Genomic DNA, 14,227 nt, shown 5'->3' with positions numbered 1-14,227 from the left:
TATAAACATATTAAAAACCATTCACCAACAGGGAACTGGGTCCAAATATTATATATGCTTTAATCAGCCTTGTGGTGCGAAGGGAGAAGGAGACCATTGACAGTGAGATGCACAAAAAATAAACGCTTCTTGGCTATTTTGGTATGTAAGCCTACCAGGGACAAATCACGGGGGGGAAATCTGGCAAGAAAATTGTGTACCTGCTGTCCCCAATAGTGTCAGCAGGAGCTGGGTGTGCTGGCCGGCAGTTGGGCCGGCCGAGCGAGGGGCGGTCGGGGGGCCGGGCTCTCCGGTTGCCAGGTGAAGAGCAACGTCTCCGCCTCCCCGCGGTAAGCGCGCAGCCCCGCGGAGCGCTCGCAGGCGGCTCGGCCCGGCTCCGCTCGGCTCGGCTCGGCTCCACTCGGCTTGGCTCCGCGCGGCTCCGCGCGACACGCACTGCACCAGCCCCGCCGACCCCCGCCATGGCGCAGGCGATCCAGAAGGGAGTGTTCTGCCCGAGCTTCGTGAAGAAGAACTGGCTGCTGCTGAGCACGGTGGCCGCCGTGCTGGCGGGTGAGCGCGGGGCCAGGAAGGGAGAGGGGCGCCGCCGCCCCCCGCCCGGCCTTGCCGGCACGGTACGGCCTTGCCGGGCGCAGGGATGGCGCGGCGCCCGACCGGGGACCTCGGCGGAGCGAGAGCCGGGCGGCGCGGGGCCGTGCTAACGACCCACCCGAAAGGCAGGCGAGGGCGGCCGGCTGCTCTTCCCCGGCATCGCCGCGGCTGCGGGGAACAGCCCCGCAGTGTCGCGGTACAGCGGCGGTCGGGCGAGAGCGGGGCTGGGCGCGGGGGGATGCGGCGTTCTCAGCCCCGGGCGGCCGGGTCGGCAGCGGGGGCCCGAGGCCCTCCTGGCCGGGCTGGCTCCTGCGCGCGTCCCGCCGGCCCGTGTGGCAAAGGTCGGTGATCGGCGGGGTGAGACCGCCGTGTGGAGAAGCGCACGGGCACGGGGGCTGTGAGCCCTCCGTACTGCGGGTCCCCACGGCGGGCTGTGCCCCGGGTGGCCTCTGCAGCTCTTGCGGGGGACGCGGCCCCTGCCTAGTGCTGGTCTGCAGGTGGCAGCCCCGCTGAGGGAGGCTGTAGGGCCGGAGAGCGGTGGAGGTTCTGGAAGCTCTTTGTGGAGCTTCTGGTGGCCCAAGCGAGCGGTGCAGCTGGAAGAGTTAGGCAATGCCGCTCAGCTTTTGGAGAGATTTTCGGGGGTGAAGCGTCTGGCAATGCCATCCTGCTTTCTGAAAGGTTTTCAGGGCCATCATTGTAAAGATAGCAGGATTTATCGCCTGTACGTCACCAAGTTTCTGAAGGAAAAACGAGTTGAACGCCATCTTATTAAGGATAAGTGTGCAAAGAGGGCAAAGAAAATGCATCATGTTACTTAGATGAAGAGGGTTTTCTATAGGGCATAATCTTGGCCCTATTTATTTCATTTTCTCCTCGTTATTATTTGGAAAGCCTTGTTCACTTTTTTTCTCCTGTAGAGAAGTGGTGCTATAAATACTTCCTTAACTTGCTGTCTGAGTCTCTTTCAGATGACTTTTCTGCTAATTTGAATTTTGGCTCGACTATGCCTATTTCAGTGCAAATTTGTACAGAAGAGAATCATTATTTTAATATTATTTATAAACTGTAATCAGAACTGTGCTTACGTATACATGTGTGTTTTCCACAATACATTCAGTACTTGAAAGATCTCTGGATTTTTTTCCCCTTGTTCAAAAATATATTTGTGAGTTTTACATACCAAGTGCTAAGGGCCTTGCTTTGAAAATCTTACTGTACAACTGGAGAAGTGTGTTTACGTGTCTGTGTTTGCATGTGTACAGTTACTTTTTCTCATACTTCTGTCAGGTGTTCTTCCAGGAGTTGGCGTACTTACTCCCGATTTACAGAAGTGGTTAAGAAATATTCCCCTCTTATTATCTTCAGTGCCTGTAGTTAGAATTGAAGATCGTGATGTGATTCTACAGGTGCAACATTCTGAAATTAAGTTTCTCTGAGAGCCACAATGTATGACAATGCAGGAGCTGTGGGGACAATTGACCCCAATTCCCCTAATACCCAATAGGAATTCCCAGTAAGAAGACAGGCTCCCAACACCTGCTGTGTCCTTCAACTTCTCTGCCTGCTATACTGTAATTAACAGTCCATAACTCAGGGGAGCTCTGTAATACTGTGGAAGAGAGTCTTCATAGTAATTCTGTGAGCCTTGGACCAAATTACCTTTTCAAGGGACTGTGTATCTGCAGCATTTCTAGTATTTCTCAAAGGTGAAGTAAGGTACCCAAGAAGAACAGTGAAACCTTTGTAAAGATGGAGTTAAATGCTATATTATCACTTTACTACAGCATAAGGAAAGTTTGTAATATACACTAGAGTCCACAAACCCTTCATAATTAAATTTACATATTCATTCTTTTTTAATATACCCTGGGAAATTGGTCTGAGGTTTGTTAATCTAGTTTGTTTGGAAGAACAATTTAGCATTTGTGAGCAGAAGAGTGGCATATCATTTTGAAAGAAGAATATAGACTTTTCAGAAGTGTATGGAAATAATAAATGCATCAAGCTGTGAAAATATGCTGTGAAAGCTGTCCAACTGTCTTGCAAAGTATCTGATATTCCTACACTGTCATAAGGAATCATGATTTTTGCTCATCATCCTCAGAGCCATGTTCAGCATATAACTGAAATATGGTTATCTTTGCTAGTACCCTTACTAGGTTGAAAATTTTTCCTGATTACTTGTCTGCAACTCTGAAAAGAGACAGTAATAGAAACCCCTCAGAATTCCAAACAGTACTTCCTTCAAGAGTATTATTATCTTAAGCATTCAACCTTTTGTCTGTCCTTTCCCTTTTCAAAAATACCAGAATTTCTTTCATAGCAGTGTATGTTGGGGGAGGGGGGGTGTAATTTAAAATCTGTGCACAAAATATCTGGAGTGTCACGTCTTTTGGGTGAAGACACCTGAATGCATATTCAAAGAAAACAAAATTTGAGGTTCAATTGGTTATTTTCCTTGCCTTAGTAGAGAGTCAACTTTATCCCACCAAGTTGAAGTGAAGAGATGTGTAACCAGGAGAGCAGCAGCCTCACACAAATACCTGCAAAAGCAGGTGTATCTTGCATCTTTTGTTCTACTGGCCTTACTGAGCCCAAAGCAACTGAGCTAACTAAAGTAGTTTACAAGTCAATTTGCTTCAAGTGCTTCCTCAGCCCATTTTAGAGAAAGTTACACTGTCGCCAGATTATACGATCAAGACAAAATAAACCAGAAATATCCCTGAAAATTACTCACCCTGAAACAGGTGTCCAAAGGGCAATCGCATGCGGAGAGTTTATGTTACACTTCACAGGTTTCTCATAGAGTATTTCTTATTTGTCATCACTTTGTCTCCAAAAGGTCACTGCTGCAACGCAGACAAACCAGTCATGAAAGTAAAAGGCTGATTATGTGTAAATACTTGCTCATTAGTCTGTATGCCATGGCCTGATAGCCTGTAATACTGTGCAGTTCTTCAGCAGAACAGCTTTTTTCTTTCCGTGGAAATAAAAGTAAATGATTTGTGTACATATGGTCAAAGGCACTGAGTTGCAGTAGCATGCTATACTAGACTGAGGGATTCAATTCACCTAAATTTGCAAATACTTTTTTTTAAATCACTGAATGGGGTGTCTGTCTCTTCCTAAACATACTCAGAACTTAAGATACCTCTGAGCCCGTCTGTGACTTGGGATTGAGCTTTTCTCAACAGCACATGTTGGGGACACTGAAATTGTTCAGGTTTTCATGTGGAAATGTGAGAAATGCAATATTGATATGGATAAAGAAGGAGGAAGCTAATGGCACCAGAGACTGTGAATGTCAGTTGTTCTTTCTTCAGCCCTTTATTCAACAGTGGTGTGCCCGTGCAGTCTCAGTGAGAGGCAGCAGTAAACACTTTTTTGTTCTGCCATTACCTTCCTCCGTTGTTCTCCTCTTCACATGTGTACATGGTCCTTACGCTGTACACCGCAAAACACCACCAAAAAGGAGCCTTCGTGCCTTGCCGGGAGCCGGGGGGGGCGGCACAGGGGAGGCGGGAGCTGTCCGAGGTGGCTCAGGGAGAGCCGGGACCGGGCGGCTAGAGAACGCGCAAAAACGCGAGCTGCAGCAAGCGGTGATGTAAGGCAGGGATTGAGTAAAAGAGAGGGCGGGGGTCAGGTATTGAGGCTGGGGCATGCCTAAACACCTGACTTTTCCACCTCTGAATTTATTCAGTCTCTGCAGGATCAGATGCTTTGTTTGTGCAGTTCCATTGTTGAAAGATTTGGGCTGGTATCAGACCTCCTTTTCTCCCTGCATTTAAGAGTGAGATTAAAATATGCATAGTTCCTGCTGTAACACCAGCATTGCAGAAACTTTGAGTGTTGTGACTAAAATGATTTACCAGGATTTGGTAAGTGCGCTAGCCACTGAATCTTCTGGTTTGTGTTTTATGATACCCCCTAGCAGTTTATATGCCTTTATTCCCTATAATGTTAATGGAATTTATTATTTAATATTATAATATTAAGTAGTAATATCTCGCTTTAAGAATATTTCTTTGTTTCTAGATAAGTCAGGTCCATTCACACCTGCTAAATGAAGGGCTGTGCTCCCACTGTAATCAGACACAAGGGGACTTAACAGCTGGTTTTAATAGCAGTTCTGCATTACTGGAAGCCCACCAGTGCATTCATATAAGAATGAGGTGAAGACAACATAGGGTGAAGATAACAGCAGAACAATTAGTAACCTATCACTCTGTTGATGGCCTTTCCCTATGCAGAAGGCTACCTGAATCCAGGGAGCTCACCGTATTCCTGAGGGTTTTTTGCAGATGTTGACTGCAGTATTTAAACCCCAAAAACCTATTAACTCTCTGACAGTACGTTGCTTCTGTCTCTAGCAAATGCAATTTAAATAGCAAAAGCCCAGTCTTGATATGAAGTAAAGCTTCACCATTTTCCATTTCTCCCTCATTGTACCCTTATTAAAAAGTGGCCTCTTAGCTTAGTTTAGGCTGTCTTCAGTACTGTTTCTTGCTTGCACAATACAGTGGTAAGGTTCCAGACAAAGAAGCAGATTTATAGTCTCTTGAAATACACTAGCAAAATCACAAGAAAGAAGTTCTTAGGGAATAAGTGGAATAAAATAAAACAAAATTGTTTCTGACAAGTATAGATGTAAGCCAAGCATTCAATTTCTTTCTTGAATTCTGAAGCATAGCATTTTATTAATTTGTAATTTAAAAAAAATTAAAACCAGATATATTGAATCAACTGTGGAAATCAGTCAACTGATCATCAACTTGAATCAGTATGGAAATTTAAAAGAAAACTGTTTTATTCTTTCTGTGTCTCAGAACAGCATAGATAATACTTGCGACTTTCTATGCCTCTCTAGACAGTGAAGATTCTTATATTTGCCTTTCTCTGTAACACTTGCCAACAGTTTGATATGGGATGGGACCTCTTCAGAAATGTATGAAACACAGCAATTCTGAGAAAATGTCTGAATTTCATTTTAACAATGGAAAGTAAAATGCAGAATGACAAATAATTTCATCTGAGAGTTTCACATGCCACTGAGGATCAAAAATCCTCTAAGTCAGGAAGTCAGACAATGAAAGAATTCAAAGGTAATTGAAGTTAAGCATGATGCCTCTTTTGAACTGTTATGAAACCCATCTTCTGGCATGTAAATTTTCCAATTTTATTGTTTGTTTTAACACAGTCTCTGGGTTTCACTTTATATGAGTGAAGTGAAACTATCACTAGAGCTGAATTTTTAAATCTTTGGAAAGGGTGAGCCTAATGTCAATTTACACTCTGCAATGTCCCCAAACTACCAAAGTCTACAGGTATTATTTTTACATTTGAACCAAGAACACCAATATTAGTATCAGCAAAATATTTACTATGTTCAATTTCCCAAAATTATTTAAGGGAAGATGTAATTGCATTGTAATTGCAGAAATTTCTTTTCTTTTATATTTGCATTTTAGAAACAAAGCAGAAAGACACTCCTCTTATATACCCCATCAAAAAAGATAATGTTCAGGTTGCAACTACTCTCAAACAACAGTTGCACTGTTTGGAAGTCTTTTTTTTTTTTTTTTTCTTCCTACAAATGTCCCATAGGATTTGTGCTTACAGACTCACAATATTGTCTTGCGCAGTGAAAACACATCTGTATCACATCTGAAAATCAGGGTATTGGAGTTAGCGTTTCAAATTTTGTGGCCCTTTCATGCTTTTGGAATGGCAAACAACCTGGCCTTGCTTAATCTGAGCTAAATTTCTGGGTCATATATCTGATTTCTCAATGCTTTGAAGTCTTCATTAGTTTCAGAATAACAATGTTACTGCATGTTACTATCTGTCTATCTTTAGTGTCCACTAAATTGCCTGTCTATCTGCTTATCTCAGTCACAATCATTCCATTGCTCTTCCAGCAAGGGGAGGGCTAGAACAGAATGTCCTGTTTACTGTCCTTTTCTCTCATGAAAGAAGCAATAACAAGGGTTAGAATCTGGCGGATATTTCCAGTTCCTAGCCTTTCACCTTTCTTGTACTGCTTATAAGTGGTATAAGAACCATTTAGTTTCTTGTGTGAAGGTGCTTTTCTCCTGATGTGCTCTACTGAGCTAGTATCTCTAGGGCTATCCATGTACAAAGGTGCTTATAGAGCTTTGGGATAGCAAGCAAAACATTGTGGAAAGAGAACAGAAAATCAGTGGGCTTTTACAAGGAAGGGTGAGAAATTATTGGTTTTTTTGTTTGTGGCATTGTAATGGTGCCCATGGTACTGTAGTGTATCAGGCCATATAAGCAAAACATTAGATGCTGCAACTGGGAGACATGAGTTTCTGAAATGATTGAGAAAAGAAGTCTAAACAAAAGTGCTGCTTTATAAATTGTAGTGCATTGGGAGACATTGTGGAAGCACCAAGAACTATACATGTCTGGATGACTGCATAATTAAAGAAGGCTCACACATCATAGATGGATGAGATGAAGGAGAAGAGTAATGGTTTTAGAAGTGATATATGAAAGGGGTCATAAGGAAAGTCTGCAAAAGAAGAAAGACAAGTTGCTGTTGTCAGGTTACCTTTAAATTTTACTGTAAAGCACAGGAATAGAGAGATAGAAGGATACCCCCCAGGTTATCGTATCTAGCCTCTGCTGCTTTGGGTTGCACCATTGTAGATAAAATTCTGTTACATGCCATGCTCCATCTTAAAGCTGGATAGGATATTTGATGCTGTACATGCTCCTAGGAAGCTGTATTCTTCAATCTGATGGTTCAAAGCCTTACAATTTCCACTATAAATGTTTTGTTTCACTGTGCATCCAATAATTAAAATATTATTTCATCACTAGCATTCAACCATTTTCTTTATTCCTACCTCACTCATCCATGGTGGACAAATTAAGCTCTTTCATCTCCTCTCAAAAGGTAGGCTCTACATTTTTTTAATTATCCCATAGTCCTCCTTTGTATGTTTGACACTGATTTTGCTTTTCCTGAAACCTTAATGAGTTTCACACAGTATTTCCCAACAGAACAGGTACTTTCACCAGGACACATCCAAATTCATGAAGAAATGCAGGTTGCATAGCTGCTGGGACAGTATTGTCATTTTCCCTAGATTGTTTAGTTTATGACATGACCTTGCTTATAAAGTAAATAAATTTGTTATGTTAAGGTTGTAAGCACACTACCTCACAAAAATAATAAGTCAACAAGTTTTTGAAAACAGTGAAAGAAAAGAATCTTATCTCTGGTACAACTTAGTTTATTTTTTAGTGTTAGATTCTGTACAAGAGTTCTAGCCAAATGAAGCACAGTCAAAAGGTATTTTCATCTTCCTTCACCTGTATATTTTTTTCTTGGCTTTCTCTGAAGGAAGTTTCATCTGCACATGGAAAATATTTGGAAGATATGTACATGTGGAATTCATCTACACTCTGTTTGGATAAAGGAGAGGAAATCCAAAGTCCAGTAGGAGACATTGTTAAATAATCAAGCTGGTTAGCCCTCTGCATGTTTGGAGGGAGTACTGGTTCAGATTCAGCAGCGCTGTGGTCACACAATCACTGGGAAATAGCCACTATTTCCCTTTTCCTGGCTGAGTGAACTAACTGCTCTTAGTTTGACTAAGGATGAGGTGTGCCTTGTGCAGGGCTGCATAGCAGAGAGGTTGCTTTGTGTTAGTGGTGACTGCTACAGGCTGCCCTATGTTATCAGCCCTGTTCCAGGCTCCTGCAGCACAGAAAGTAGCAGGAGTTATGTGGGTTTGCTGTTTGTGGTAGCCTTCAAACCTACTGTGAGTAAAGGGAGTTCATGCACACTGGAGAAGCTGATTTTTCCCCCTCTGGCTAGCATTCCACCTTGCCTTCATTCCTGAAGGTCCATCACAGGGAAGTCACTGTCCTCCTGAACTTTTCTCACACTGTAGTCAGATGACACTGTGTTACTTGTGTGAAGTTTACAAGCACTGCACCCTCAACAGGATGATCAGAGAGCATCGGGGGTCTCACCATGGCAGAGGACAAGCCATTCTCTTATACATTGCTACTAATTATTCTTCAGTAAACCAAGAACTGATATGGAAACTCTCTTCTAGAAGATTTCTGAGTGAACTTTTCTTCACATGTCTTTGTAAGCAAGCTGGTAGTCTTGCTACCACAAGCAACCTTAAAGTTAAGATTAGTTACCATGTAATTATACCCCTGAAACTTTTATACCTTAGTGGTTGCCTGCAGATTTTCAAGAATCCTCTTATTTCAATCAACATCAGAATGTTTATTGGAAGGTAGAGTGTAAAACAGTAAAATGTGTAACATTAGAAAATATTTAAAATAATGCAAAAAAAAGCTGAAATATTATGTTTATAAGCCTTTGTAATAAATTCTTCCACACTCTCTCTTTTTCTGTTCTGTAGTTGGTACTTGATTTCTTTGCACTAAGAGACAGCAGTGATAAGAGAAACTCTATGGAGAGAACAGACAAAATTGGTTTATAAAATATTACTAAAGGACTGAGAATGTATCACACTGTAAAACTCCTTCCTGCCTGTGCTGCAGTTTGATATGTTTATATTGAATATTTTGTATTGTGTTTGAAATCAAGTCAGTGAACTTTGTTTGCTAGCTTTTTCAGTTCCATGAATCATCTGCTGTGAGGTTAATCTAGTTAAGACTCACCAGAATGATAGAAGTAATTGTTTTAGTCTGTCACGTCTATGCAGCAAATAATGTGAAATTATGAAGAGGTTAATCACTTAGTTAATATCACAATAGATATTGCTACAGTACAGTTTAATAATACCAGGTTTGAACAATGTGACTTTTTTTTTCTTCTTTCAGTGCTGAGTCAAAGCAAAATTCCTGTGATTCCCACACTGTCTATCAGCATCAGCCAGGGTCACTAACTCTGCTTCAGTGAGAGGGAGTTTCCGTATTATGAAATTTTAAGAAAACAGGAAAAATAAATACCACAGCTTTTTTTTCAGAGTGCTACATGTGCTACAGAACAGATAATTTTACAAAACAGAATATTGGTTTTACAAAATATATGCTGGATTCCTTTTCTCATTGCCTTTATGCTTCACTCCTAAGGATCATTCACGTGATAAAGTCAGTGGGAGGTGAAGGTGATATGCTGTTTCTTCAGTGTCATGCACACTAATGGAGAACTCTCTGTCAATAGAAACTGTGCATCCCAAACTAGTGTTCTCATCCATGAATGTAAATAACATGGGGGAGTCCCACCTGTTAGATAACTTTTTTTTTCCTGTTTTATATTCTCATTCAGTGAGAAACAGAAGCAGGCGTGTCTATGTGTGGACTTAGGTTATCTGTTTCTAAATTGTGAGTTGTTCTGCCTGTAAAGATAGTAATGGGGCATGCTATCTTAACATATTCCTATCAGGGATGTAATCAGGTTCTGAAGAGCAGCTAACCCACAATAGTAATGATGTAAAGCAAATAAGTACAGTAATGTCATACTGCATATCCCGAACAGATTCAGATACTCAGGGTTTCTGAGTTTTCAGATTCAAAATCTGTATCTTGTTGACCTCACAAAAAAGGGTTCAGGGTTTAGCTATTGCTTCCTGAAAAATTGTAAATGGTCTCCATGTTAGGCTGCTTGGGGGCTTCTGAATTGTCAGCACATTTTTACAAGTTTACAATAGCTGTAGGACAATCTATGACACACCCCATGTGTTCTAGTATAACTGAGCATGGAGATTATGCCAATGTTTTGAACAGAGTGTGTGTAGGTTTTTTACTCATTTCTAAATCTGTGTCATGAATTGCAGCAAGGTACTTAAAGAAAAATGTTGTAGCCCTATAATCGTTTCCATACAAAGAATTTACTTTTTCCTTAGATAACATTTCAGAAAGAATAGCAATATGCAAAAACCACTCCAGATGAAGATCAGATTGCAATAAGTTACTGTTCACTAGATACCCAGATGTCACAGAAAATATTTTGCAGATAGACAGAAACCTTAACATAAAGGTTCCTCAGGACACATTTTACCTAATTTCAGTGGTGGGCTCACTGAACATACATACACAGGCAGGACTGGTTCTGCCACCTTGTTACACACAGCCATTGTCTCCTAGGTCCTGTAAAGCCTCAGGCTTGGCAGATGTAATGGATCTAGTGCTACATAAAGTGGAGCCAGTTGCAGGTGCTAGGTCACCCCTTGCAGCACTTTCTGCTGCCCTTTTTCTGGGCAACACAATGAAAAATGACTCATCCTGTAGAGAGGAAATATGCATTCCCTCTGACTTTTTAAGCTGGGACTCCCTGAAAGTTGGGTGACTATGGGTTTCATTTGGTGTGCTTATATTCAGTTATTTTCTTCTGCTCTGTTTTTCTTCTCTTGTTCTCATCCTCACCCCTCACTTGCTTCGTCTGTATTTGCACCTTTTCTTTGAAGGATTTTCTGTCTGTTACCAAGACTATAAAAAGCCTTATGTGCTACCTGGGAGAATAGTAGCAAGGAGTTAGGGCATGAGAGAATTGCCCTGTGGCCTTCATTATGCTCACAATCTCAGGGACCCAGACTGCACTTTTCCCTTGCTCCTTGGAAGAGGAAATGTAGACACCATGCTATACAGCATGTGTACTATCCAGTTACAAGGATATATTTTCCTTAAAAATTTAAATTAAAGATGTGGGATTGTACCATTTATTCCACCATCATTCTTCACATCTGCCCAATACTGCAGAAATCTGGAGCTTAAGCAGAATGTGTCGTTGAGCTTCAAATAAAGGATTGGTCTTGTGGTAAAAATCATGACCTAACTTAGCCACATGGACAAGAAGGAAAAGCAAAAAGAAGAGATGGGAAAGAAATAAAACCAATTTATCATGGATGAGAAGAAAGGTGGAGTAGTTGAAACTCCTTCAGGAAAGAAGAGAGCAAGTAGGAAAAATGACATTGTGCTCTTCAAAAAGTAGAAGCAAATTACTCCATAAACTAAAAAATAATTAAAAATTAAAATAAGAATAAAAATAAAAAATAATAAGGAAGGAATCCTAATATATAGAAGCAGCTTTGAAGACTATAGTGTATTTTAAGGTTGTTAAAAGTAATTGTTGATTTTAATTTCAGAAATAATGGAGTTATCAGTAGTATTCATCTAGAGAAATTGAGATTTTTATAACACTTTGTCTCTACTTAGGGCTGCTATAATCAAAGTGATGTTAAAAGCAGTGGTTACCATGTGAAATGTGTTTATGCTGAAGCACACTTCTTTGTGTGTGTTACAATTCCCTGAAGAAATTTCCAAGTTAAACTTGGTTATTGAGATGAGGATCAAAAAGTTGTACATATGTCCATTTCCTGTACAACAGGAAAACAGCAAGTTTATTCTGCTAAATTTCTAATCTTCTCTTGTTACTGTTACAAAATAAAATTTCTTATATTCCCATGATATATTCAAGCTGCCTATGATAGATGTTAACTGCAGTTAAAAAGTAGCTGCATTTTTACTGTAGTTTGCCATACTACACAGTTAATATGGAAATAATTGTGCTGTCTGGAGAGCAATAATGTAATTTCAAGAGATTGTTGAAACCCTGTTCTTAGCTATTGTCATTATATAAATAATATCCTCAGCAAAAAAAAAAAAATCAAACAGAACAGGTATAAGTATACAGATGGAACATCTTAAGGAAACCCTGCTATAATTTGAGAGCATGTGGGAAGTTTTTGTAGTGAAATCTAAAGAAGTGGAAAACAGAACCCTCAAGAATTAAAACGAGGGTGAATCTTTCTACCTGCTAGAAATCCTGCTGAATATACAATGATCAGAATTCCTTTTGGTCAAATATGACAGTCAAATAGAATGAAAGGCAGATGGTTAGAACATGTTTTGGTCATACCTGCTGAAAGTGGCATTACACAACTTGCCATAAACATGCAGTTCAGTCTTGCTGCAATTTAAGAAAATGTCTACCCTAAGTTACATGAATTGTCTGAAGACATGGAAATTGCCTGTATGGTTAGATTCAGCTATTTACTCTAGGGCTTTCCGGATCAAAGCCTTAGCAACTAACTTCAATTCATGTAACCATTTTACAAATGGAATTTTATCTTGCATGGGCTTATCTAAAACTGCAGAGTAAATATTTTCAACCCATCTAATTCAGTCCCTAGATAAGACAGATATCATTGTGTCTTATCATTCTTTAATCAAGGTTATTTGCATAATATTGCAAATATCTTCAAGGCTGTTAAGATTCAAGATTGCTCCAAGGAATTCAAACTGTCTGTATTCACTGGCAGAGATTACACCTTGATCAGAAATCTTAATAGTTGACTAGAGCAGCTCATTTTCTTGGAAGGTTGTGTGGTTAATTTTCCATCTTTATTAACAGGAAAGACTTGGTTTTTAATCTGTTTTAATTTTCATTTAGCTTGATTTTGATGAGGAAGAGTTCTGCCTTGTTCTTTCGATGGATCCAGTTAGAAATTGGATCTCTTGATCTCTTTTCATTCAGGACTGAAGCATTACCAAGTTTCTATGTGAAACAACAGTTCTAGAAAGTTCTAGTGCTTTTTAGACACTGATCAACACATTTCCTTTAACAGTAATTTTAATTTGAAATTCATGTTGGAATGGAAAATAAAGCTATTTCCTGTCAAACTGAAGAATTCTGTCTTTTGGCCCATGATTTTTTTTCTTTTGGTAGAACTCTTATCGGTGATCTGTCTCAGAAGTGGGAACTGAGAATTCATATAATCAAAAGATAAGAGAATGTATAAAGGTTCCTTGTGCCATGGCTCAATCAGTGATTGAATTTATAGTCTGGTATTTGTAGGCCGGTTGTGTTGTGAAATGAGTGTGAAATGAGCAGAGTGTATTTTTGTTGTTCTGTTTCCTGGAAGTTATTAAATTAATTTAGTGATTACAGTCACACTCTTTCCTAATTATGTAGAGCAGCAATTACTGGAAGTGTTGCTGCTGGGTAGGCTTATTTTCACCAAAAGAAATCATCTGAAGTATTTATATCACCATCTCTCTTTAGTGTTTGGTAGTGTTTATATAGTCTATTGATTTTTTTAATGCCAGTTATGGGTCTTCTAGAACTAGTGAAGGTGGGTAAAAAGTCAGTACTGGACTGGACTGATAATTAGAGCACCCAATCAGATTTTTCCAAAGACATACCTAAAGACATCCAGCTTCAGAATTATGTGTTATTACTTTACTTATCATTAGAAAAGGAAATATCTGATCTTACCTGATTTAGAAGTTGTACCATAGTTGTGAAAATATATTTATTTCTTGCTCTTTTTATTCTGCTATTTTTTCTCCTTGTCTCACATGTTTCTATTATAAACTACATCTAATTTGTGTAACATTTTTATGTCCCTTTTAGGTGTTGGGATTGGTGTGCTGGTACGGGAATATGGCAATCTGTCTAACTTGGATAAAGTCTACTTTGCATTTCCCGGAGAATTGCTGATGAGAATGCTCAAACTCATCATTCTGCCATTAATCATATCAAGTATGATCACAGGTATGACTGAAAATGTACTGTTAGCTTATGGGACTATCATTGTGGGTTAGCTTTCTTTCTAAAGGAAATAACCCCTAAAAACAACTTGATGGAACTCTATACTGAGAAATAGAGATTTTATACCTT

At 40.0% G+C, this 14,227-nt stretch overlaps 1 protein-coding gene across 1 annotated transcript in view; it reads left to right on the top strand.

Moving 5' to 3' along the window:
* The first annotated feature begins 383 nt into the window (after positions 1 to 383).
* SLC1A1 (solute carrier family 1 member 1) overlaps positions 384 to 14,227 on the top strand; it is a 48,401-nt gene continuing 34,557 nt past the window's right edge. Inside the window, exons 1-2 of the mRNA XM_030237404.2 lie at positions 384 to 552; positions 13,961 to 14,101. Coding sequence (XP_030093264.2) covers positions 462 to 552; positions 13,961 to 14,101 — 232 coding nt within the window. The 5' untranslated portion in view covers positions 384 to 461. The remainder of the gene's footprint in view (positions 553 to 13,960; positions 14,102 to 14,227) is intronic.

Source organism: Serinus canaria, chromosome Z (assembly GCF_022539315.1).
Source record: "Serinus canaria isolate serCan28SL12 chromosome Z, serCan2020, whole genome shotgun sequence".
NCBI lineage: Eukaryota > Metazoa > Chordata > Aves > Passeriformes > Fringillidae > Serinus > Serinus canaria.
Note: the sequence above shows the minus strand (reverse complement) of the source record. Positions and strands in the feature narration are given on the sequence as shown.